At 43.4% G+C, this 25,819-nt stretch overlaps 2 protein-coding genes across 8 annotated transcripts in view; one reads left to right on the forward strand and one right to left on the reverse strand.

Annotated features, from left to right (window-relative positions):
• ANKRD27 (ankyrin repeat domain 27) overlaps window positions 1-18,903 on the forward strand; it is a 57,880-nt gene extending 38,977 nt beyond the window's left edge. For 6 of the 7 annotated variants that reach the window (XM_071567842.1, XM_071567847.1, XM_071567846.1 and 3 more), the window contains exons 21-29: window positions 1,833-1,877; window positions 6,719-6,841; window positions 8,356-8,553; window positions 9,690-9,809; window positions 10,837-10,980; window positions 13,120-13,228; window positions 14,545-14,626; window positions 15,141-15,213; window positions 16,952-18,903. In XM_071567842.1, coding sequence (XP_071423943.1) covers window positions 1,833-1,877; window positions 6,719-6,841; window positions 8,356-8,553; window positions 9,690-9,809; window positions 10,837-10,980; window positions 13,120-13,228; window positions 14,545-14,626; window positions 15,141-15,213; window positions 16,952-17,218 — 1,161 coding nt within the window. In that variant the 3' untranslated portion in view covers window positions 17,219-18,903. The remainder of the gene's footprint in view (window positions 1-1,832; window positions 1,878-6,718; window positions 6,842-8,355; window positions 8,554-9,689; window positions 9,810-10,836; window positions 10,981-13,119; window positions 13,229-14,544; window positions 14,627-15,140; window positions 15,214-16,951) is intronic. The other variant, XM_071567844.1, reaches the window with a different exon arrangement.
• A 1,007-nt stretch (window positions 18,904-19,910) lies between these two features.
• Window positions 19,911-25,819, reverse strand: PDCD5 (programmed cell death 5). The gene is made up of 6 exons (XM_071567779.1): window positions 25,724-25,819; window positions 24,108-24,148; window positions 22,246-22,307; window positions 21,730-21,821; window positions 21,415-21,486; window positions 19,911-20,855 (listed from the first exon to the last, which is right to left on the reverse strand). Exons 1-6 carry the CDS (start codon window positions 25,787-25,789, stop codon window positions 20,808-20,810), a joined length of 381 nt encoding a protein of 126 aa, XP_071423880.1. The 5' UTR covers window positions 25,790-25,819; the 3' UTR covers window positions 19,911-20,807.

The raw sequence follows: 25,819 nt of genomic DNA on the forward strand, positions 1-25,819 counted from the left end.
CCTGAAAAATGTTTGCATTCTCCAGTGAAATTATCCTGTATGATTAGGGGAAATTTGTGGGAGGCACAGATCTCTCCAGTGTATATAGTCCACTTCAGGTTGGGATTCAGCTCACCCACCTTCAGACATCTGAAAGACAGTTGTGTTAACTTCAGACATCTATTTTTACCTCCTTAGTCAGTGGAGAGAAATTGGTTTTTCCAGAGAGGAATTGATCTCAGACATGCTTAGTTTGACCTGAGTTGCAGTCAAGTGTTCTTTGCACTCTGTTCTGTAGTTACCAGAGAGGGAGTTTAAATGACTGGCTTAGATTTAGACATTCAAAGTTGGAGAAGAAAAATTAAAGAATCATAGCTTCTGCCTTGAGTGCCTAGTGCATGACTTCAAGGACCTTCATCCTGTATTAAAAGGACAGTAATAAAATAAAACTTCGCAGCTTTCCTAAAGACAGATAAAAATGGAGAAATTTAATCTAGCCCCTGATCTTTCAGCTGCTTGTGTCCTGTTCTTCAGCTAAAACCCTGAAGAACGGGCTCAGACCAGTAAAACACAAACTTCAGCCTCGTTCTTCCTTGTTTGCCTTAGCAAACACTGCTGTCACACTCAGCAAGGTGGTAATTTCTGGGGAATGACTGAGACGTGACTGTAGCTGTCACTCCAGGGCATCTCTCCCTTGAAGCACATTTCTTAATAGTGAAACAACTTGGTTTACACAGCAGCATCTTTGGTGATTCTAGCCCAGTGCTGGAATAATTTGCTATAATGTTGAAACAGACTTTCACGAAGCTTATTAAATGATTCTTCAGCAGTCTGCAGAGGCCAGGTGAGCTACCCAGTGATAGGACTGATGGACTCTTCCTGCCCTTGCTGGCACCTTATCCCATGGCTCTCAGGTTAGATCTCCACACCTTCATGTGAGAGCAGGGAATCAGAGAGTTGGGGACACAAGTGCATCTCATTCTCCTGCTTTCCCCAGACAATCCCAGGGCTCAGGGCAGTGACATAAATGCACTGCAGAGCATCCTCCATCTCCTCTTCCCTCATGTGTCTTTTTTCCCCTGCATAGCCCATGGGCAGGAGAGGACCTGCCCCAAGGAGCCTGCTCAGGCATTACCTGGCTTGAGCAAACACATATTTAACTGGTCTAATGCTGGTCCCCTGCAGCAGCTCTGAGTTGGAGACCTGGCTTTTGCTAATGCACACCCTTTGATATTTGTATCTTTTCAGATTTTAAGTAAGAAAACAAATTTGGTGCTTACAATGCAGTTAGATTTGTACATTTGGTTTTTTAGCATAGGAATAAACCAGCAGTCTGCACACGTGGAGGGAACAATTGGAAAGAATCTTTTTCAGCTTGAACTGTTGTTTCTCAAACAGCACAATAAAACCTTCCATCCTTTGTGCTTCTGATAGCTTATAGCAGTTCAGCAAGAGTCCAAAACCAGTATTAGTGTTCATTAGGGTAGAAATTTGTCTTGAGTAAGGATTTTTAATGTTAGATTCACTAGAGAAATGCAGGGGCAGCTGTTGCTGAGGCAGCATAATAACATGTATCAACTTCTGTGGCTTTGTGTGGAGGCCACATATCCTCAATTCAGGTACGTACTGTTTAACTAAGCAAGTCAGAGGTCATCAAATGGCCACAGGCCTTGTACAGCTTTTGTATTTCATAAAGGAAGAAGGTTTTTCCTTTAAAATTTTATCAATAAATGTGAAATGGGCTGTCAGTAATCCTACTGCATGAGCTTAAGGAGGTGAGCAAAGGACGAGGATTTTCTGTGTCCTTAATATCAGTACTAACAAAGCAAATAAATTATTTTCTTCATACATAGGTGGAAAAACTCCTGAGAGCAGTTGCTGATGGAGATCTGGAAATGGTGAGTCTTAGCATGACTGTTGAATGTGACTGAATTCTAATTTATCTCATTCAAATTGAGGAAGTTATTTGTATATAATACCAAGCGAAGAATGCTTTGGGTAATATCTTTCTTCAGCAACAACTGATCACATTCAGCTCTTTCTGGAAAGAATATTCTCTTCATGTCCTGGAATTATTGTATCTATAGTGCTTTAGGGCCCATTGTTTTGACATTTCCATGACCTCTAAAGAAATTGCTTAAAATTGAATAATTCCTTTGTTAAGGCCTGTCATTTAAAAATGTGGATGCAGACACTTCTAGAAGATGCAAACAATTTGGGAAGAGCAACATTCAGGGCAGGCATGTTGAAAGGAATTACTGTAGGAAAGATCAGTTTGTCTGCTTGCAGGTGCTCAAGCTGCCCTCTCAAATGCCATTGTAGGTGGGGAGTGTGGTGCATTGCAGGGCACTAATAAGGTGTACTGAGGTCACAGTGTTGGACTGGATATCAGTCAAGCACAACGAAAGCCCAAGAGGTGAGCTTTCAGGTAAACCCAGGTTTTGTCAGCAAATCCAATAGAAAATGTTATTCCCGGTTGCTTGTTCCTGTGCCAGTTCTGGAAATTGAATGGTGGGATTTGTGTTTGAGTTGGGAAGCATTCCAGAATACAGTGTGTTTAAATCCACAAGTGCTTTTTGATTCCTAAATTGCCAAGTTATCTAATTCTTTAAATATTACCTGCTCTTTATTGTATGTTTACTGCATGTAATAGTGTTGCATAGGTACTATAAATGAGAAATGGGCTCTTACTTTGTTTGTTGTGATTTTTTAATTAGTATTTCATGTAGAGAGAAAATTTAGGTGACAATAGTCAGCACACAGAAGTTTTTTCTGGGGCATACAACAACATGTAGTTTGGATTTCACTATAGCTGGAGACTGTAATAATACCAGTTTCAGAGGTGACGTTCTGTAATTTGTGATACTTACTACCTGTCTTGACTATTTTATTTTTTATTATTGCTCTTTATTTCTTATTCTTTATTTAAAGAATAAAATGCTTCCAATGACATTTTACTGTAAAAATGAAGATGACACAGAAATCTTTAGAGGTTTTGTTTTTGGAAAGGTGTATAAGGCTGTACATTTCTTAATTGTTTTGTGGTTCACAGAACAAAATCATGAATCCATGTGAGAATGCAGGTTTGCTCTGATTCTTATGAAAAATTAGTTTAGGTGGAACATACCAGAAGTTACAGATGCCAGTGAAGCATCACACAGTCATCCTAAAATTGATAACCCATCACTAAGTACGTGCTGTGTTAATACTGTTTGTCTCATGTTTTATTCCATTTAGATGATAGAAACAAATTCATTTATCAACTGATAAAAAACTGTTGTTAAGTAAGCAGTTGTTAAGTAAATATCACTATGCTAGTTTAAAATGTGAATTAATATTAGCAATTATTTCCAGGTCAGCCCTTAAGTCATTTCAAGAAGCAGCACCATGTACAGGGGTGGTATTTACCATCTTCCTGGCCAGTAGTAAATATGGATGTGTTACAATTAGCTTTCCACACTTTGTGAAAATCTAAACTGCATCATGAAAATATTTAAATAAAATTAAATATAGTGCTGTAATTTGCTGGAAAATTAGTATCTAGCACTGCTTAATAGATACCAGCAATGAAGAGCATATAGAAAATCTAGTCTGTGCATTCACATCACAGAATCACCTTATGTTTTGTGGCTTTACTTTCCACATTACTCAAGTTCATGTAAAGCTGTTCATTATAAAGAGAATCATCCAATTGGTTGGCAAAGGTTACAACTTCCATATCTATTAAAAAACTCAATTATTGAAAAACTCTTGTCTTGTTCTGGCAGCCTTGAGGTCTGTCTCCATAGGAACAGGCCCAGCAGCAGGGTCACAAGGGTTGCAGATTTTTGCTGTGACAGCCAATTGAGGAGACATTAAAAAAGTGGCACAAAACTGGAAGATTAAAATAAAAATTATGATGTGATTGTTCCAGAAACCAGAAAACAACTTTTGTCATCACCTCAGCACCTGCCAACTGGAAAAGAAAGAATGCTTTAGATTGGAGATGGTTTTAATCAGTGACAGGTATTTTAATTGGCTAACTCAATGACAACTAAGTCTTCATTTTAAAGATAGTTTAGTCACTTTGTTAAGTTTTCTGCTTGTAGTGAGAAAGAAATGTTTGAGACAGCGTGGAAAGGAATACCTGTATGGAAAGGATTAAGCTTTATTCCCAAAATATATTTCAGAATTAAGCAGCAGCTTCTTGGGGGGAGGTTCTCAAACAGTACTTTTTACATGTTCAGTGGTTGCTGAATGAGTGGGAAAGGATTTATAGCTCCACTGGTGGTGGAGACTGTTAACAGTTTTAGCCCATTTGTTTTGCTTCAAACAAAGCCTTTCATAGAATCATGGAATGGTTTGGGTTGGAAGGAACGTTAAAGATCAGTCTTGTTTCAGGCTCCCTGCTGTGAGCAGGGACCTGTGGCTCTGTCACTGAACTGTGGTGGAGAAGTGGTTAATCCTCTTTAACATCAATTTTCAGTCTTTCGTTCTCAGTGATTGGATTTGGTGGTCAGGTATGTGCAGTGTCTTCATAGTGATGGATAAACTACTCAGCTTTCAACAAAGATACCTAGATTTAAACGAAAAAAGAAAATAAAAAACCCCTTTTATTATTAGGGTAGGATAGCAGTAGAACAGGCCCAAGAAGTTACAGAGTCTCTTCTGCAGTATCTGATAAGATATTGGTCAAACATCTGTCAGTGGTATTAAGGAAGAATTGATGTTGCCTCAGTGTAGATGCTGAATTTGGTGCTCTTCTGAAATTCCTCCTATCAGGCATATCCAGTGGAATGAATATGTGCAAATCCACCACAAAAAAAAGCAAGTACCTTGTTTAAAATAAATCTTGTGGAGCAGCTAAAAGGCTGGCATACAGGGCACAGAGCCCCCAGAGTGCTCAGTGAGTATTCCAGGAGGTTACTCTGCAGTGTAGAGAGTGTTTTGGATGAAAAATTACCTGGCACATGAAGATTATGGACAACTTCTGAGGTGGTTCAGTGTATGTCTGCTCAAAAGTACAGTTAGTATTTTGGAAAACAACCTTTAAATCAAGAAAAATGGCTATTCCACTGTAATTATACAGAGGTGTGCACATCAGTTGTGTGTTCAGAGTTCTGTGAGACTGGTATGAGTGTGTTGAGAGCTGGGTGTTGGACAGTGAGAGCAGCAGTGCTGAGCTGTGACAGGAGGAGCAGGAACTCAGTTGTGAGGGTCTTGGTCAGTGTGCAGGGAAAGGGGAAGTGAAGTGACAGTACTGTTTGTTTTAGAAGCAATAAAGCTTCACTAAGTTGACCTTCCATGAACAGGCAGACTTGAGAGCAGAGAACACTGTGGGATTTGCAGGGAAAGCAATATCCTGTGGGAAAACATGCCTTTTCTGTCTCAATTCTTTTGCCATTCAGAATCAGGTATATGGCCCTTACTAGCTGGTCTAGGATTTGTTCCAGCTGCCTGTGTTTAGTTGGACAGATTATTCATGTGTTGGAGCACAACCTGCAGACAAGTGTGAGAGTAAATAGAGTGGGAGGAACCCGTGGGAAATTCCACTGTCCCCATTCTCTTTTTGACTAGGAACTGTAGAGCTCTTGGCTTGGTCAGTTCTGTGGCATCAAATCCAACCCACAACTCCAGCAAAGACCTCTGTCTCAGTTCCAACAGGAAGGGGTTCCTTGATTTTGCCACTGTTCAATGGGGAGGCAAAGGGCTGATCTTTCTTCACAGTAACAAGGCAATGATAGATCTTCTTACAGCTCTCTGAAAAGCTGCTAAAAAAACCCCAAACAGTAAAAGGAAAAGCCTTCACAAGATGACATGCTTCACACCCACTCTGTAATCCTGGAACTGTTGCTGGGAACTTCCCAGAAGATCTGCAGGAGCTTCAAAACACAGGAGTGCCCCGGTCTTTCTTGTGCCATGGTGTTAGTCCCTGGTGTGCACCTGGGAAAAGGTGACTGGTGATGGATTGTCCCTTGCACTATGATACCAATTTAATTCCCACTTCTGTCCTGAGTTCCTGAAACACTTGTTCCAGAGTGATACACTACACAGGTGTCAGGCTTAACATTGCCAGGTGGTGTAATGATGGAGACTCAGCACAGTCCCTGCTCATTCTAAGATGTCCTTAGTGAACAGTATGAATTTCAAGGTAGAAATGTATTTCATAAACAGCTTTTTTTTGTTGCATAAAATGCAATGGAAAATTAACATGCAGTAACCATCACTGTTTGCAAATGGCACTTGAATGCACTGAAGGGCCTCTCCCTCAAGCATGAGGCATTGTATGTTGAGACAAAAATGACACTGGCAGCTCCTGGGAAGTGACAGACCTAAGAAAAGTCAATGTCCCTGAAAAGCATTAGGGATCAGTTAAATGTTGTCATCCTTGTCATTTCTTACATTGTTTAAAATAAAACGTGAAACAAAATTTGCATTGATATGAGCTGGCACAAGTGATCTGAGCTAAAAGGATTTGAAGGGTTTGAGAATGGGTGAACACTGAAATTGTGATTAGGCAGCAGGAAGTCCTTTATAATTCATTTCACTACTGCACTTTGGAGAACTTTCCAACTGCTTTGTCAACAGTAACATTTGGGTTTTGGATTTGGCCTGTGGGCAGCTGATGCCAGGAAGTGGCTGTGGAGCCTCCCTGAGAGATTAAGTGTATGTTTGTGAAATCTGACTTGTCTACATATGCAGATTTATTAGGACATGGAACCTTTGGACTCTATAAAGAAGGACTCACTTTTTATGCCAGGTACGTTATCTCTTGGAGTGGGTGGAAGAAGACTTGGAAGATGAGGATGACACAGCCACTACATCAAAACCAGAATTCTGCCATCCATTATGCCAGTGCTCAAAATGTGGGCCAGCACAGAAGGTTGGAATATTAAATCAATAAAAAGAATAATTTATATTCTTTCAGTGTAAGTTTTAGCTCCAGGGAAGTGGCATTCCTATTGCCCAGCAGCTCTATATCTCTGTCTGCAAAGCAATTAACTATATACAGATCTTTACAGTTCATTTGATGTCATGAAATTGTTCTTTTTTAATTGAACTGTTGAAAATTTTGGGTACAGGAACAGCGTTCAAAGACTTGCTCAATATCTAATGGAGTGAGAAAGCTTCAGTTTGCTTTTAGAATATGTGGGCAACTTTGAATAAACATCCTTTTCTGAGCCCGATTCTCTTTTGTAGTTCACATTGCTAACTGTCACAGCATATCTAATTACCTGTTAGTAATCAGTTTAGCAAGGAATACCTGCTAATCCTATAGTCAATGTAATGCTCATAAAGTCTTTTTTTAATTGCAAATCATCTTTCCTACAAGCTATATCTAAAACCTCTTCAGAGATTAAATATAATTACAAAGACTTTCTTTTCAGTTGCAAAAACTTCTTTCCCCCTTATTTATCATGGACTGTAGAAGATAATCAGGTTTTGCAATACATTCTTTTCTTTTTTTTTTTTAATAAGGAATGATCCCAGCTTCTTGGAAATAGAAAACCAATTACTTGCTTCACATTCACACTGCTTTATTCTCTCACAGTGGGTGTCCATGTGCCCTCAGTACAGAGATCATGTGCGAAAGAAGCCAAAGCTGGAGACCGTAAAGCTCATTTTATTGCTAACAGAGGAAGGAATGGCATCTACTGTGGAATTTACTTGCCTGCTCAATGAGGGGAAGAAGGAACTTGTTAACTAACCCCTGTATTAAGCAGGCACACATTGAAGAGCACCCCAAGGACAGGCAGAGTGAATGTCCAGCACTGTAAATATCAGGCACCCACAGTTAGTGAGAGGAGTGAAAGAAGATGTCCTGTACTGCTGTGTAGGATGTCTTGTAGGTAGTTTCCTTGTCTTGACTCCCCATGGAAGTCTGTTCTCTGGGCCAGGATTACTTCCAGACGAGTCAAATTAATTTTAGTTTTTATCCTTATTACCTCACGCTTCATGTAGCAGTAAAACAGGTGTCTAGTGTCTGTCTTGAAGAGCATAAATGTCTGTATAAATGAAAGTAACTCATTAGAATTGACTAATACCCAGTATGAGCATCCTAACAGCTGTGTAAAAACTTTTCAGTTTTGCTTCCATATCGACCTGTGCTGCTTTAGTCTCATTTTAACATCATGAATACTTTGCCTGGAATTTCTCTCTATGAAGCTATCGTGTTGGAAGAAAAGAGTGAACAGTAACATTACATTGTTCTGTTCAAAAACACTACCAAGCTGCTGTGGTTTACTGACTTTTCTTCAAATTAGGCTCTGTAGAAGTTCTTGTAACTTCCATCTGCCTGGTTTGTGTAAACTTAGAGATGTTTGGCTGCTTTTTAGTTAACAGAAAGAAAAGCAACGTGGTTGTTTTTATAGCATTATTGTGTATTTTCCTCAACAGAAATTTTCAAAGATCTCTGCCAATGGACTTGGAGTCAACGTTTGCAACCAGGATGGCTTTACCCCCCTGCACATGGCAGCGCTGCATGGGCACTCCGAGCTGGTCTGGCTCCTGCTGAAACACGGGGCCAGTGTGGGTGCCAAGAACGCAGAACACGCAGCTCCTCTTCACCTGGCCTGCCAGAAAGGGCACCTCCAGGTACCTCAGCCTCCTCAGAAAGCTGTTGAATGCTGAGCCACCAAAGAAATGCTGGGTTTGGAAATTATCAATGATGCTAAACCAGTAACAGAGAAAATTAGTTTGGTGGTTCTGCTCTTTTTTGAATGTTTAAAGCCTCCTGATGGAAAGGGGATCTTTCAGCCCAAACTGTTTCAATAGACACCTTAGACACCTTTTCTCTTTGTAATTGAGCTGAAATACTGGTTTAATGCAAGTGCTGCCAAAAGCTACTGTCATACTTCAAACACTTAAAAAATGGAGCTGAATTTTCTTGTGTATAGTCCTCTCTCTCTTCCTTTCAAGGTTATGTGCATGTCTTGGTAGCTTCAGTAGCCACAGTATTAAATATTTACTGTATTCTCAACTCATTAAAGTAGATTATGAACCAAGTGAAGTTCTGAGGGTAGCTGATAACCTTGTCCCTCACTTTAGGTCAGGGAAGAAAAAGCAGTGAAGAAGAAGCATGAGCTAATGGGGGGAGGGTATTAAGGCAGGAGGGAGAGTGAGTTGGGAAAATAACAGTAATGAAAAAGCAGGGGCAGACAGGCAAGTGGGAAGATGCAGAAAAGTTGAAAATTAGGGTTTTGAGAGTAAAGAGCTCAGGACTGCAGGGGGAGAAAAGAATTGTGAAGATGATCGAAAGACAAAGCAGGAAAAGCCCCAAGAATACAACTCACACTTGTAGGTTAATGAAGGGTAGTTCATGATACGTTTACAACATAGGAAACTCCTTCAAAGTGTTCTGATGAGTTTGGAAAAGTCAAAATGGGTACTCTTGCTGTGGTGATTTGTTATGGAGGTTTTGTTAAGTTATTGGTTGTGTATGTTTCTCACATACCTCGAGTTTTATTTTCTGGCCTCTCTTGCAGTTGCTTAAGTTTTCATTTTTTAAAAATATGTTTTAAAATACTAAAATTAGTCTGATAGGAAGAGTTGTTTGTTTGTATTTGTCAGAATCTCTTTGGCAAAGATGAGACTTGTTTTCTCCATCCTTTTTTTCCTCCATCTCTTTCTCAATCTAGATTTCAATAAAATGGTTAATAAAAGTAGTGGAGGCTTTCAGTGCATGGTTATTGTTAGATGGTATCTTAAAAAGTTGTTACTTCTTTCCATAGGTGGTAAAGTATTTGATGGACTACAATGCTAAACAAAATAAAAAGGATATCTATGGAAATACTCCTTTAATTTATGCTTGCATGAATGGCCACTATGAGACTACTGCCCTGTTGTTACAGGTAAGATCATTGAAAACAGAATGTTCAGAATTGTATTTCTTACGTGGTATCTGTGCTTTCCCAGTACTCAGGATCAGTATTTTTAGTTAGACATTTCTTTGTTCAAACTACTTGGGGGAAAAAGAAAGATGTTTTTTTAACTCACTCTTTTCAATGCCTTCCCATCACAGATTTTAATTAAATAACTATTACCTTACAATTATACAGTTAGCTGTTTTTATGGAACTTTTATGTGGCAGGTGTTAGGTTTTGTGGCTTATGGTTCTATCCCATAGGGGGTTTGATTGTGGGCTTGGGTTTTTTGTTTTAATATCTCCTAAACTTGGACTATATAGCAGCTATGTGCAAAAATGAAAGGAGCTGATCCATGAAATTGTGTCTGTGAGAGAGGAGGAAATAATATGCTTCTTGCTCCAAGGGTGTCAGTCCCTGTTCAGGCGCCAGATAAAGTAAATCTTCTGTGGAGGGAAAGGACTTCACCTGACAAGCTTGTGAGGTTTACAGTGAAGACATTTTATTACACACAGCACACGGTTTATAAAGGGTTAAAGCTACATTCAGTTGGCTAAATTGCACCTCACACCATCAAGCCACAAACTTTAATTGGTTATAATCTATATCTCACAAGTGCAGTGTTTATATGAACTCATCCTAGATGTTTTCAGGTGCATCTCTGGAGTCTTGTGTGAAAGTCGAAGTGTTCTCATGGGAAACTTCTGGGGAGTCGTTGAGAACTCCTAGGGAGTGATTTCTTATTTAATGATCAACAGCAGCTTTGGCCTTGCTGCTTCTTAGCTGGTATCTGCTCCAGTCTCACGGAGTTGATGGCAGGCTGGATTGCTCACATGCCCATTTTCTGAAAGAAACCCTGCAACATATGCTTGGGTGGCTTATGGTGGTTGCAGAGACCTCTGTGTCCTCTGCTGCCTTGTCCTTGTTCCTGCACTGAAAGGGAACACAGTACAGTGTGCCATCTCCAGTTCATGCTGCTCTGTGTGTGTAACTCAGATTTCCTTTTGCTGTCCAGCGTGGAGCCTCCGTTAACCTCTCCAACGCCAAGGGGCACACGGCGCTGCACGAGGCGGTGCTGGGGAAGGACGAGGCGCTGGTGGAGCTGCTGCTGCGGAGCGGGGCCCTCGCACACCTGACCGCGGCCGACTGCGCCCAGCCCGTGAGTGCAGCAGCCCCTGCCGAGCTGTGCCCAGCGCAGGGAGGGGGCACACAGACCCCAGGCTGTGCAGGGAGGGGGCACACAGAGCACGAGCCCTGCACAGAGAGGGGGCACACAGAGCACAGGGAGGGGACACACAGAGCACGAGCCCTGCACAGCACAGAGAGGGGGCACACAGAGCCCAGGCTGTGTAGGGAGGGGGCACACAGAACCCAAACTGTGCCCAGTGCAGGGAGGGGCACACAGAGCCCAGGCTGTGCAGGGAGGGGGCACACAGAGCCCAGGCTGTGTAGGGAGGGGGCACACAGAACCCAAACTGTGCCCAGTGCAGGGAGGGGCACACAGAGCCCAGGCTGTGCAGGGAGGGGGCACACAGAGCCCAGGCTGTGTAGGGAGGGGGCACACAGAACCCAAACTGTGCCCAGTGCAGGGAGGGGCACACAGCGCTCGAGCCCTGCACAGTGCAGGGAGCCCATGTGTGCAGCAGCCCCTGCCCAAGCCTTGCCCAGCGCAGGGAGGGGGCACACAGAGCCTGAGTCCTGCACAGCACAGGGAGAGGCACACAGAGCCTGAGCTGTGCAGGAAGGGGGCACACAGAGCTGTGCCCAGCGCAGGGAGGGGGCACACAGAGCTGTGCCCAGCACAGTGCAGGGAGGGGCACACAGAGCTGTGCACAGCACAGGGAGGGGGCACACAGAGCCATGCACAGCACAGCGCAGGGAGGGGGCACACAGAGCTGTGCCCAGCACAGTGCAGGGAGGGGGCACACAGAGCTGTGCCCAGCGCAGGGAGGGGGCACACAGAGCTGTGCACAGCACAGCGCAGGAAGGGGGCACACAGAGCTGTGCCCAGCACAGCGCAGGGAGGGGCACACAGAACTGTGCCCAGCACAGGGAGGAGGCACACAGAGCTGTGCCCAGCGCAGGGAGGGGCACACAGAGCTGTGCCCAGCGCAGGGAGGGGGCACACAGAGCTGTGCCCAGCGCAGGGAGGGGGCACACAGAGCTGTGCCCAGCGCAGTGCAGGGAGGGGCACACAGAGCTGTGCACAGCACAGTGCAGGGAGGGGCACACAGAGCTGTGCCCAGCACAGTGCAGGGAGGGGCACACAGAGCTGTGCACAGCACAGTGCAGGGAGGGGCACACAGAGCTGTGCCCAGCACAGTGCAGGGAGGGGCACACAGAGCTGTGCCCAGCACAGTGCAGGGAGGGGCACACAGAGGTGTGCACAGCACAGGGAGGGGGCACACAGAGCTGTGCACAGCACAGTGCAGGGAGGGGCACACAGAGCTGTGCACAGCACAGTGCAGGGAGGGGCACACAGAGGTGGCACGCAAAGCTGTGTATCACCACAGTGTGTGCCAGCCTGCTGTGCTCAGCAGTCACGTGTGACATGATGACTGAGGTGCCTGTTTAGTGTACAGTGTACAAATGATTCCTGTGCTGTATGGAGCCTACTGTGTTTCTAAAATTAGTTACTCTCGACAAAAACGAAGAGTCTTGAAAAGTGAAAGCATATATGGAAATAAAAATTATGTTAAAATTATGTAATGGCAGAGAGAGCAGAAGAAATGCTGGTGAATGAACACCTTTCACTAATCAGCTGCACTGCCAGCAATCTTCTTTTTCTACCCCCCACCCTCTGCCCTTGGAGCCTTTGGATACCTTTTATCTTAGAATGGATAACTCTAAACTGCCCCTTAACAGCAATAGCATTCTATCTAATATTAAATTATGCAGAATTATTTCACTCCTTAAAGGATTTGATGCATAGTCCCTATCTTTATGTGCTTAAATAGCCTGAGATGTAGCATAATGACCAAAAAATTCTGTGCTGAATCAATATTAGTATGTATATTACCATTTAAACTGGAATTAGTTTAACCATAAATAATACAGTTTAAAATAAGAGGTCTAGGCTACTAAATCATCATTCTGGTACAGTGGAACTTGTGGAACACTTATTTTGCCCCTACTCAAAACTCTACAATTTCAGGTCTATGTTTATAATGAGATATTTTCATGTGTTGCGTTCATTTTGGCAACAATTAATTGACACACTCTTCACAGACTAAAATCCTAAATTGTACTAATTTTTTTCTTTAATAATGGTGAAAAAATGACCACTCTTGAAATGAAGAACTCAAATATCATGAAGTTGCTGGAAGCAGCACCAAGCTCTGTACTCACATCAGCAGAGGGAGAGAAGGAGAGTGAGCAGCATGCTACTGTCAAGACAAGGAAAAAAGGTACCTGTCATATTTCCACTGGTGTGAATAAAAAGAGATTTAGGAATTCATGTGCAACTACATCAAATATTTTATTTAATTGATTTACATGTAATTAAAGAACAGTCAATTGTTTTCCATGTTTATGATAGGTAACATCTAAAATACTGTAACTAAGTGCAGCAGACTTTGTATTTTATTCCTGACATTGCTGCAAGCTTAGGAATTACTTTATTGGAGGGTATGTGTGCAAATTTTACATACAAAAGCATTTAAAGTTAAAAAACACACATCCATTTGAGATTATGTGATAACCATGTATTAATTGTGCATTTCCATGCAAAGTGAAACAGATTTAAATGACTTTGAGGTGTCATTTACTTCGCCCTGAAACAGGTCAGGGAGTGACTCTTAATTCAGGAGTGATTCTTCATTACCGTCCCTCATATTTTGGAACAGACATAGAAGCTACAGAAGGAACTGTCTAAACCTTTCAGCCCAGTTTGCATCAGAGTTTGAGCAGTGGCAGGACGTGGCACAGTCCCAGCCAGCACACAGAGTGACAGTGCAGCTGAGCTGGGCAGTGCCAGTGCCCAGGACAAAGGTGTTTCTGGCCCTCCTGCCCTCTCACCTCGGCCTCTGATCTGGATTATCCACTGCTCCCCTTGTGCTGGCTCAGAAGTGCTTCAGGTCCGTTCTGTGGCTGATGGAGTTCCCAGCCTGGGGCAAGAGGCAAACAAGTTTTGTGCTGAGCCAGACAGCTCAGCATAGCAAAGCACCTGCTGCCACCAGAACTGTGGAAAGAAGACAGGGAGGCTGCAGAGCAGGAATTAGAAGAGATGAGAGGCAGGAGTGCCCATTTCAGCATGCATGAATTTTCAAAATAACTCTTGCATTCCACCCGTGGAAAGATTGTGAATGTCTGATTAATAGAAAACCATAATGAATGACAGTATGTTGATGGCTAAAATTGAGATAGTTGTTTCGCATATTATGAGAATAATTGTAAAATATCAATAGAAGATATATTTGGCATCTGTGTGTTAATGAATTGAGGTTTGTAAAAATTCAGGGCCTCAAAGTCCAGAATTACAGTCTCTGCAGAAGCTTGGCCAGTCATGCCAATCTGATGAGGAATGTTTACCTCCTGCAAATTAAAATGCTTGAAAATTTCCAAAGACAGATTGCCACTGTGATTCAAGGTAGTGCTATTGTAGCTTTACTGTAAAATTTAAAATCTAATGTCATTAGATACCATTTTTCTTTTAGAACTGTTTTTTGTAACTCTTAAGCGTGACTCAGTTGTAATTTTAGCTGCCTGTTCTTTTAAACCCCAGTGCATTCTAAGCCCTGTGAGAAAGCTGATGATCCCCTAAGCAGACAACTTCAACTGATCCAGTCAATTAACAGATTTAACAAGTAAGCAGAGAAGCTTCCTCAGAGTATGTTTGTTGTTTCCCATAAGTGACCAAAAAATACAGCTGCTAATAAAGCCCCAAAGTCGTGGTTACAGATCACATGGTGGTGTGACACTGCACGTTAATCCCCCAAGGCTTGCACACTCACAGCCCAGGCAGATGTTCTGGGCACAAAATGCTCCCTGGGGTGGTGAAGCAGCATTTGCAAATGTGTTTAAAACTGGGTTTGCACTACTTGATGTACCATCATTGAAGTGTTTCAGAGCTAAACAGCTTTAAAAATATTATAATGGTGTTCATTCATTGCTTGGGTTTTGCCTACAATCTTTTAAAATGTTAATGTATATTCTGTAGTAAAATACAGGAAATAGAAGTAGGGTGTGATTTGGGAAGGTGGTGTCAGGCCTGTCTCTGGTGAGAGAGTTCCACCTTGTGGAGTTTCTGTGATAGAGGCTTTTATGAAAGGCTTATGTAAAGACATTTAATCTCTTTAATTTCTTTAAAATCTTCTTTAGAGAAAAACATTTACGGAGAACAATAACAAGAGACAAAAGTGTCCCTAATTTTGACTATCAGTTACTGCACCAGGTAAGTGGAAATACATGCTTGAATTATGTGTGTAATATGCAGATAGTTGTTTTCTGTTACTATGGGTACATATAAGATCAAAGTTTCTTTACCAGTGGTGGTCCTCGAATCACTTGACCTGTTTGCCAAATTTCTCCTGTTTTATTGTTGTTCAAACTTCAGTGGTGCTGCAGTAACACCTCTAAACATCTTACTCTTACTTTTAAAACTCTTAAGCCTCTTATTGCAGAGGCTTCATCTCTGCCTTGTTTTCTGTGTCATTGCAGCAAAACCTGGGACTGAAAAACTGCAGCTTTTGTAGGAGCTGTAGCCAGGCAGGGATACTTTGACAAGAGACACATTTTTCAGTAGATTAAAATTAGGGCTTGCATAAGTCTGCTTGTAAGAAGAGACTATTTGCAAGGGTGACAACAGACTGCATGTTCCACTGCCAGCTGTGACACAAATGGGTGTGACAGATCCATCTCTGCTGGGGTGTGGTGGCACCCACAGCAGTCTGACTGCTGGTGCTGCCCTCCTTCCGCAGCATGTGCTCCCTCTGCCTCCTCACATGGGCTTCAACTCCTGCTGCACCTTCTGCTGAGCCATAGTAAATAAAGAGAAAAACTAACCTGTCCAAAAACAGAACAGGTTTCACCAGCAGCTGCCCATCAGCACATTGACACAGCCTTGGAAATACGGACTCTGTGCTCATCTCCATCTAGAAAATGGAGATTTCTGTTCCTTTTCATAGAGCCCTTAAGAGACTGAACATTTGCAAAGAGCCTTAAGAACACCACATTAATGCTATAAAGCTGTAATATTTTATTAATTCTTGTATTAGTGATAATATTCCACTACTTAATTAAATTTAGATCTTATAACTGTGGCTCACTGAATGTAGTGTGTCATGTCAGTACACAGGTGTCAGAAAAATAATATGTGACCATGATACCATCACTTCAGCCACGTGCTGTGGTGAATTCATACAGCTCTGGCTGTACAAGGAACTCACAAGTCATACAGCTCAAAACTGTCTGTGGGTTTAAACACGCGTAACCTCTGTCTGAAGCTGCAAGATTGTTGCCATTATTTCACTGAAAGTGTAGTTAGTTTCTCCTTTGGTTCTTACAAACTCTGTCATTAGAATGCTTGTATTCTCTTTGTTATTTTAACATTTGTAGAGTGGTCAGTAATCAAGGAACCACTCACTCTATAAGGAAAAATCAGGAGCAGGTGTGGAAAAGGAAGATATGAATTGTTGGAATGACCAAAAAGAGGCATTGGGGGGGATGTGTAGGGGGAAGGGTGGGTGTCTCTTCCTTCCTCACAGGTAACATCTGGAAGCAGGGACATTTGGCCTTCAGCAGGCCTGGTTGAGCCTGTCTGTATTACTACTTCATATTTCTTAATAGTAAAAGAAATGGCTGTTGATTTCAAGTACCCTGAGACTTGCATTACAAAAGGTGTTTAGGAGGTTTAGGATGATGTTGGGAAGGTGCAGTGAAAATAAGTTGTGGAATGCCTGTTGCATTTTCAGTTCTGGTACTGATGTGACCCCTTATTTTCTCATACATAGCCTGAATATAATTACTGTCCTACAAAGTCTCCCATTTTTAATCCTTGGCTGTGTTCTCAGTATGAAGAATACCATGAAATTAATGTGATAATTATGTTCAAGAAACACCATATTCACTTCCCTTCTTTGTAATGAAGAAAGTAGATGAAGCTCTTACCTCCCCTTTCTCTCTCCTCACAGATGGCCATTAAAAGCTTTGATAAAACCAAGTTAAAGTCTGTGGGAACGCTGGACCAGAGCTCAGCTCAGGTTACAGACACGGGACACAGTGAAGAGTTTGTGGAACACGATGATACGTTGGAAGTTCCCCACAGGACCAAGTTAATGCAGCGAAGGCACACAGTGAATGTGCCCCTTCCCGCAGAGGATGCCCCTGACAGTGGTTCATCCAGCCCTGGAATTCCAGGCATTTCACAATCACAAGACTGCTGTGATGACTCCATTTGAAACCACTGACAGGGAAGCACGAATTGGATGCCAAAAGCTGAGGAACTTGGTGGTGTGAATTTTGGTAACGCTTCACTGTGTATCAAAGACATCAGTGCCACTCGCAGGCCTGTGTCCAGAGCAGGGACAGGACAGCTCTGCAGCACAGACAGAATGTTTTAGCACTTTGAAGACTGACTCCTCTGTTGATGTTGGGGGTAACCACACAGCCAGATCATTGCTGATCTCACAAACAGGGACGTCCTTAGACAGCAGAGTTACTTTCCTATCCTACTTGGCACTTACTAAAAAATTCTATGTAACAGTAAACCAAATGGAACCCTGTATTGTATTTTTCACCCACTTTGTTTTAAAAGTATTTGAAGAACTTTTGCATTTTCAGTTTTTATCACTACACTGAGAGTTAAATATATTTATATATATAAAGATATATTGGATAACAAGGTATTTATTGCCAGAGATAACTGAAATATCTCTATTTTTATTGTTGTGTTATAAACCATTATAGTGTATCTATTTCTGTACAGTTCAGTAGCTGGGCAAACAACAGTCCACAAGATCTGCAGCGCTGCATTATTAATGTAAGGGATGTAAACTCTGCTGTTCGTGGCAATGGTCTCCTGTACTGGAGCTGCAGGATTAAGTTCTTACATAGGACTCAAAATACTGGGGAATAAGCAGAGAACCCTTGACAAAGCTGAACTTTGGACTCACTGCTCACAGCCTCATAAAAAATAATGCAGAAACCTGTAAGGACACACAAAATAGTTTGGATTTCCCTTCCTTTAAAGCAGGTAATGCAAAAATGCACCAATATTCTTGATTCTGCACCTGGGCAGCATCTGTGTTCTGGAGTGCTGTTAAAAAGGTGAAATTCCCCTTGTGAAAGGAACTTCTCACATCAGTGAGCTTTGGGTTGAACAGGCCAAATCCTACCCCGTTCCCAGGGGTAGTCACTGAAGAATTGAAGTTCAGAGGGAACTTGAGGTGGCTGCTTAATTTGAACCATTTTATACTGTTCAGTTAAGTGGAAATAGCACAAGCCAGGTTTGGCCGTGCAGTATTTTTTTATTCTTGGCTCATCACATCCAGCTTGCATTTTATTTCATAAACTATTTGTATGGATAACTTTATTTCTTTAGAACTGTGGTATTAGTAACCTGCCTGGCAAAGTACAGAGCTGGAAGACAGACTGGTGGGCTTTTCAAATAACTTTTTAACCCAAGAGGTAAAATGTCAAATGACATTTGGATTTGAGGGTAATGTGTTTATTTTTCTAATAATTTATGAGTTCATCTGATTTTCTGATGTGCCTTGGATTTGTGCCAAATTATGGAAAGCAACAACTAGTAAAATATCTCTTGAAAATGCTGGAGTTTGAGTGCTTTTGTCTGAGCATTGAGTCTCTTGTGCAGATTTCCCTGGTTTTGTGGGAATTTGGAAGACTTTACCTTGTGCCCAATTGTAAATTAAAGGATCTCCTGGAATTTAACAGGTTATGGAGAACAATTTGTTCAACACTTACATATTGCCAGGTATTCTGTTGTGTTCTATGCAAGTGATGACAAAGCTGCAATGCCAAGTTTCAGCCTCTCTGTGAATGGTTATCTAATTCTTGTTAATTTTACTCTTCAGATGCAAGACTTGGCCAAGTGTTGAAGTGGCACTTGCCTTTGAAAAATGCCCTCCTCCAAATGAAATATAAAATCTGCAAGAAAAAACCCATATTGTCTACTGTATCTTGTAACAAAATCTTTTTAAGGCATCTAACAGGGGAATATATATTTTTCTTTGGAGTTTTTAGAAAAAGTACAAATTTGTTAGAATTAACCTGTTTTCTGTTCTGTTACAGTATCAGAACAGTTGTCCTTGTAAACCTGAGAATACTCAAGTGACAAAGCTGTGCTTCAGTTTTATTCAGTATCCAGTCTAGGACTAAACTTATTTTCAGGCATTTTGGATGTATATCCTATATATAAAAAAAGGGCACTTTTAAACCAACCAACAGTTCCACTATAAATGATGGAAAGACAATGACTAAAAAATTATTCAGGCACGTAAAGCAGTCTGTAAGTTTCCTTTGACATGTTTAGCCAAGTTTGTAATTAAAAAAATACCTTAATATTTGAAGATATGATGATCAAAGGCTAAACTGGAATAGGATTTGAAAGGAGTAGCCCCAGAAGGGGTCCCCTGGAAATCTGTTCTCCCAATATCCTGAAGTGAACTGCATGACACAATTTGTCTGCAAATCACGTTGCTGGAAAATCCAGTTTAATCTCCAGAAGGGTGAAAGTTAAAATAAATCCAGTGCCAAAACTTCACGTTTTGACAACTGAGATTCTGGCACAGCCATTTCAGAAGAACAGCAAAGAATAAAGCTGATGTTGTTGCAGCAAAGTTTGATAAACTTGGGAATGCACACCTGAAGTATTGTGGATATTTGGGATACAGTTGTAGTCCTGCTGGGAAAACTTCTGTACCATCTATGACCACACCCTGGCTTCAGACTTCTCAGCCTCATCAAGGGTCATTAGTCTAATGAACTTTGGCACACACAGGGCATTACCAAAGCTAAGGCACCCTAATTACAAACGCAGACAAGAAAAATTCCCAATCTAGTCCAAATAAAAATAACAACTGTTCAGTACTTTTTTAGCCACATTCACACAAGATGAAAAACACCCACTAATGGTCACTCGAGACAATTTTATTCTGTTCCAAAAAACACGGCAGGTGGAACCATCCATGATCCTGTTGAGTCAGGTAAGGGGTTTGTGGTGGTAGAGTGTTTATCAGCACATTACAGTATATATCCTACTGACTTCCATAATCCTATTTTTGAATAAAGGTGTAGCACAAGTTCAGTTTTACTTTATGCATGCAGGAGTTGCAGACAGTTTGGGAAAATGGTCTTTTTTTTTCCAGGTAAGAAACACTCCAGCCATTTGATAAAAATGGAGGTAGTTTTAAGAACATACAATACCAAGTGTCTGAACAGTATTACACAGTTAACTTGCTTGTTTTGAGACAGCCCAGTCATGTCACAGGGCAACAGTTCAGCTGGTTGCTCTTTCTTTACACAGATCTGGAGTCCCCTGATCCAAACAGTACCTGATACCTTCACTTTATTTTTAAATTTCCAGTAGCACAGACTTGAGAGCCAGCAAATGGGGCTCAGAAAATCTCCCTTCTGAAACTTCTGGGACTTGGAGCCTGGAGGGAAGATTTTAAACTCCTGGAGAGTGGCTGTTCCCACTTCTCACTTGGCTCCTCCTGTGTTTGGTATCTCCAACAGCAGCAAGTTAAGTGTGTGCAGTGGCTGAAAGCAGAGCTTACACACTGAGGAAGGGGCAACAAAACATTCATGCCAATGAAGCTGTGGGGAACCTCACACTGCTCAGGCCTCTTACACTACAAAAATTTAAGTTATAAAATCCCCCTTCTCAAATTTATTTTACAAGTTTATTTGTTGGCCTTTTATAATAATAATAAAAAAAAGAAGCGTAAACATGTTCAGATCTTGCATTCTGCCTGGAACCAGCAGGGTGCCTTTCTCCAGGCTTTGTTTGGCAGCCTTACAGTGGGATCAATAATCGTCCTCTTCATCAGAATCCAATACTCTCCTTCTGTTGAACTGAAATGAAATAGGTAAGGTGGAAAGAGAGAGTCACACTGAATGCAGGATGGCACAGCCCTTCCCACTCCATCACTCCAAGCATTCAGCAGTGAATGCACTGCCTGGGGCAGAACATCCATCCCATCCCTCAGCTCCCAGTGGGATGGGACAGGGCAGGGCCGGGCAGTGTCACACCAGCTGAGCTGTTCCTGCTGCTCAGCACTGCCCTGGTGCCATCCCAGCACTGCCCTGGTGGAATCCCAGCACTGCAATCCCAGCTCTGCCCCTGATGGAATCCAAGCACTGCAATCCCAGCACTGCCCTGGTGTGATCCCAGCACTGCAATCCCAGCTCTGCCCTGATAGAAGCCCAGCACTGCAATCCCAGCACTGCCCTGGTGTGATCCCAGCACTGCAATCCCAGCTCTGCCCTGATGGAATCCCAGCACTGCAATCCCAGCACTCTCCAGTGCGGGGGCAGAGCTGCAAACACAGAGTTCTACCCTGAACCAAACTGGTCCAATAAGAGCTGTTTTTCTGCTGTGTTTCATAACAACATTTAGCAAGGAAAGCTTTACCTTCACTGTTGTTTTCTTTTCTGTTTGCTGACTCACTTTTTCAAGTATTTCTATCAAACCTTGTTCTGATACCTGGGAGAGTGAAAGAAGAGCTGTATAAACACATTCTGAGAAATGCTTAGTATCAAACAATTGAATCACAGTGTCCTTTCTTATAAAAGGTTTTTGATGGAATTATATAATGGCATTTAAAAACTCTCAATTGCCTTTTCAGTTATTTAATTTACATCTATTAAAAACATCCTTTTTTCTTTTTAGAGTTAATTGGGTTTGAATATGAATATATGTGAGAAAGAATTAGGAGAAGATACTCACCTTTCCAGCCAGCTGTCCAAATCTTGCCATCTGTATAAGATAATTCTCTACTGCTTTTGCTTTGTCTGGTTTCACAAGTGCTAAATTGCTTACTGCAACAGAAACAGGCTTTGTTCATTGGGGTTTAAAACATTTCCCAAGACCTTCACCAGGAGCTGATACTGACAAGTGTTCCTATAAAATCACCTTCTTCTTGCCAGGGTTGTGAAATAAACTGAAAAAGGCATTTTCACTTATGCCAGACATAAAACAGTTTAGTCCTTACTTTTAAATATTTGTCCCTGATTAACCAATTTTGACTTTCCCTGGAATCCCTATTACTAATTATAAAACTGCCATCATTCAGGTGTCAGTCCCCTCTCCAGGCACTGGCACTGCCAGCTGGAATGCTGCAAGGTTGGTTTATCCTCAGCAACAACCCTGTTCTTCCAGTCTGGCCCTACACCTGCTGGATTTGGGCAGCACTGGACTCCACTGCATGAGAAATTTCTATTAGAAAGTTCCTTGGATACTCACATCTTGCACGAGCTGCTTGATCAAGAACTTGAGCTAAAATAGTATTTCTTATCTCTGCTTCCCTGTAAGGCAAAATGAACCACACATGAACAGTGGGTTTCAAATACCTAAAATAAAATGCACAAGAGAAAACTACAGAAGAATTTTGATTCATGGAAGCAACTTCTTGAGGTCACTTCAAACCTGACATTCCCGTGATTTCTTTAACAGCATTTCCTACCACGGGCAGCTCTGTGTCTGTTGAGGTTACACAGCTGGCAACATCTGCCAAGAAGGCAAGATGGACTCTCACACATCTTCTCACTGTTTATTCCCTCTTGGAGACAAAGCTGTGCTGCCCCCTTTGGATCCTGCACTCAGTTCCATGTGGAATTCACACCAAGGCAGCACATGGCAAAGCACAAGGAACAGTCCAGGCAATTGCAAGACAAACCCAAACCTCATTATGTATCTAGAATTTTTCACCAAGTCTTCATATATTTACAATATTTGACTGAGTATCTGCAAAAATTTCAGTTCATGCATTTCAGTTCATACAAACTTGGATTGTGTGCAAAGTCAGGTCTTCCAACACTTTTCAACATTCCCTCAGCACAAACATCAAACACTTTTCCCACACTGAGCTCTGACACAAATCATTTTGTTTCACATTTTTAACTCCAATTGATATCCCAGAAAAATCAACCAGGAAAGGCTGTTCCACTGCACTGACAGAGCCAAACCCAAACTCATCACTCAAAGTGCCAGTTTGGGAGGAGTTGTGCCAGCCTTCAAAATTTGTACTATGAACTTTTCCCAACCCTTAATCACAGAATGAATTGGGTTGGAAAAGACCTCTGAGATCATCGAGTCCAACCCTTGGTCCAACTCCAGTCCCTTTACCAGATCATGGCACTCAGTGCCACGGCCAAGCTCAGCTGAAAAACCTCCAGGGATGGGGAATCCACCCCCTCTCTGGGCAGCCCATTCCAATGCCTGAGCACTCTCTCTGCAAAGAATTTTTTTCTGATCTTCAACTTCAATTTCCCCTGGCAGAGCTTGAGCCCATCGTGCCCCCTTGTCCTATTGCTGAGTGCCTGGGAGAAGAGACCAACCCCCATCTGGCCAGAACTTCCCTTCAGGGAGTTCCAGACAGTGCTGAGGTCACCTCTGAGCCTCCTCTTCTCCAGGCTAAACACCCCCAGCTCCCTCAGCCTCTCCCCACAGCACTTGTGCTCCAGTCCCTTCTCCAGCCTCGTTGCTCTTCTCAGTTGGGTTGGAAGAGACCTCTGAGATCATCAAATCCAACCCTTGATCCAACCCCACTGTGATCACCAGCCCAGGGCACTCAGTGCCCTGGGCTGGTGATCACAGTAGGGTTGGATCAAGACATGGTGGATTCTCTGTCCCTGGAGGTGTTTAAGAGGACACTCAGTGCCACCTCCAGTCCCTTCTCCAGCCTCGTTGCTCTTCTCTGGCCCCGTTCCAGAAGGATTCTGACTTCCAGAGCAGGTGACAGAGGGAGTGATGGTTTCCCCAGACCCTCCTGTTATATCTCTGTGGCTCAGGAGGCTGCACTCAGACAGTCCCAAAGTGGAAAAGCTGCTGCTGTTTCCCTTCACACCCTCCCAGCCCAGCAGGCTCTGCCCTCCTGGCAGCTCCTCTGTGGATCCTCCAACCAAGGCATGGCCTGGGAACCACACCTGGATCCATCAGATTTACTTGGATGAAATCTTTGACATTTCATCCTTGTTTGTGTTTTTCCCAACAACAAAACAAATACAGGGAGTTTTCCAAAGAAATTAAATACTCAAAAAACACCACAGTAAATGGTTAAAAATTATTCTTAGATGCAAACTCAGAATTCAGTGGTTTATTTGTACCTCTGTTTTGCCTCCTGTTGCGATGGGTCACTGGGGGGCTCCTAAAGAACAAGACTGGAGTAAATGCCACAATCCAGGAACATTTCACACAGGACAGTGAGCTGAAACATTCCAGCAGTGTTGATGGAAGCTGATCCTGCCTGCTGACCCTGCCCAGCCATGGATGAGATCCTGGGAATGGGAATCTGCTGCCCCAGCAAATAACTATGCAAAACTCTGCTCCTCACACCCAGGGATGCCAACAGGGGGATGGATGAGTCCTGCTCCTGATGTATCCACACACTGCCCTCCCCTGAGCTCTGGGATAATCCACTTCCCAAAGCCCAGAAAAATGACAAAGCATTAAATGTAACACTTTGTGTTTATCAAAACAAAGAAACACAGTCCCAGCATGGCAGGTGAGCTCACAGAATCACAGAATATCCTGAGCTGGAAGGGACCCACAGGGATCATCAAGTCCAACTCCTGAAGCCACTGAAAAGTTAATGAAGGGAGTTCTACAAGAGTTTGTCCTGCATTAAACACTCACACATATGAAAAATAACACCCAGGTCACTACTGGTGATGACTATTTGGAAGTAGGTAACACAAAAAAGAGGAAAAACCTGAATTTTATGTGGAATCTGCACCTCAGATTTTACAGGTAACATTTAAAAGTGTGGAGGCAGGATGGGAAACCACAGAAAAGAAACAGGGCTGGCCAGAGGATGGGAGAGCCTTCACAGGGACAAAACCTCTGACACTCCATATAAATACAGGCAAGTATCTCCAAGGGTGTCAGAGGATGGTGCCCAGACTCCTGTCAGGAGTGCCCAACAACAGAGGAGAAAAAATGGCCATAAACTAAAACACAAGAGGTTCCACCTCAGCATGATGAGGATGGAGGGGGGCAGAGCTCTGGAACAGCTGCCCAGGCAGGGCATGGAGTCTCCGTGTCCGGGGACATTCCAAACCCACCTGGAACCGTCCCTGTGTCACCTGCTCTGGGTGACCCTGCCAGGGCAAGGGCCGGGACTGGCTGATCCCTTCCAACCCCAGCGATTCTGTGGTTCTGTGATTCAGCTCTGAAACCGGGACGGCTGGAAGGGAATCCCTGGAGTAGTGAGTGGTGTGGAATCCGGAGGGCACCAGCGATGGCCCGGTGGGGAGGGAAGGGGAGGGGAAAAGAGGGGAGAAGAGGGAAGGGGAGAGGAGGGCAGGAGAGGTGCCCGCGGGGCCGGGGCTCCAAGCACGGCCGGGCCGCTCCCCCGGCCTGTCAAGGAGAGGCCTCCGCTCTCCTGTGCTGTTCTGTCCCCTCCGGTCCCCGAGGGGCCTTCGCCGCGCCCGGGCGGAGACACCGGAGCGGCCTCACCGCGCTGTGCCCCGACCCCACCGCTCACCCCGATTCCGGCTCGGATCCCCCCCATCCCTCACCCCCTGCTCCGCCCGGATCTCCCCATCCCTCACCCCCTGCTCCACCCGGATCTCCCCCATCCCTCACCCCCTGCTCCGCCCGGATCTCCCCCATCCCTCACCCCCTGCTCCGCCCGGATCTCCCCCATCCCTCACCCCCTGCTCCGCCCGGATCTCCCCCATCCCTCACCCCCTGCTCCGCCCGGATCTCCCCCATCCCTCACCCCCTGCTCCGCCCGGATCTCCCCGAGCCGCCGCGCCCGCAGCGCCTCCAGCTCCTCGTCCGCCATTGCTGAGCCGCCCGCAACAGGCACGGCCAA

The sequence above is a fragment of the Pithys albifrons genome, chromosome 12 (assembly GCF_047495875.1).
Source record: "Pithys albifrons albifrons isolate INPA30051 chromosome 12, PitAlb_v1, whole genome shotgun sequence".
Lineage (NCBI taxonomy): Eukaryota > Metazoa > Chordata > Aves > Passeriformes > Thamnophilidae > Pithys > Pithys albifrons.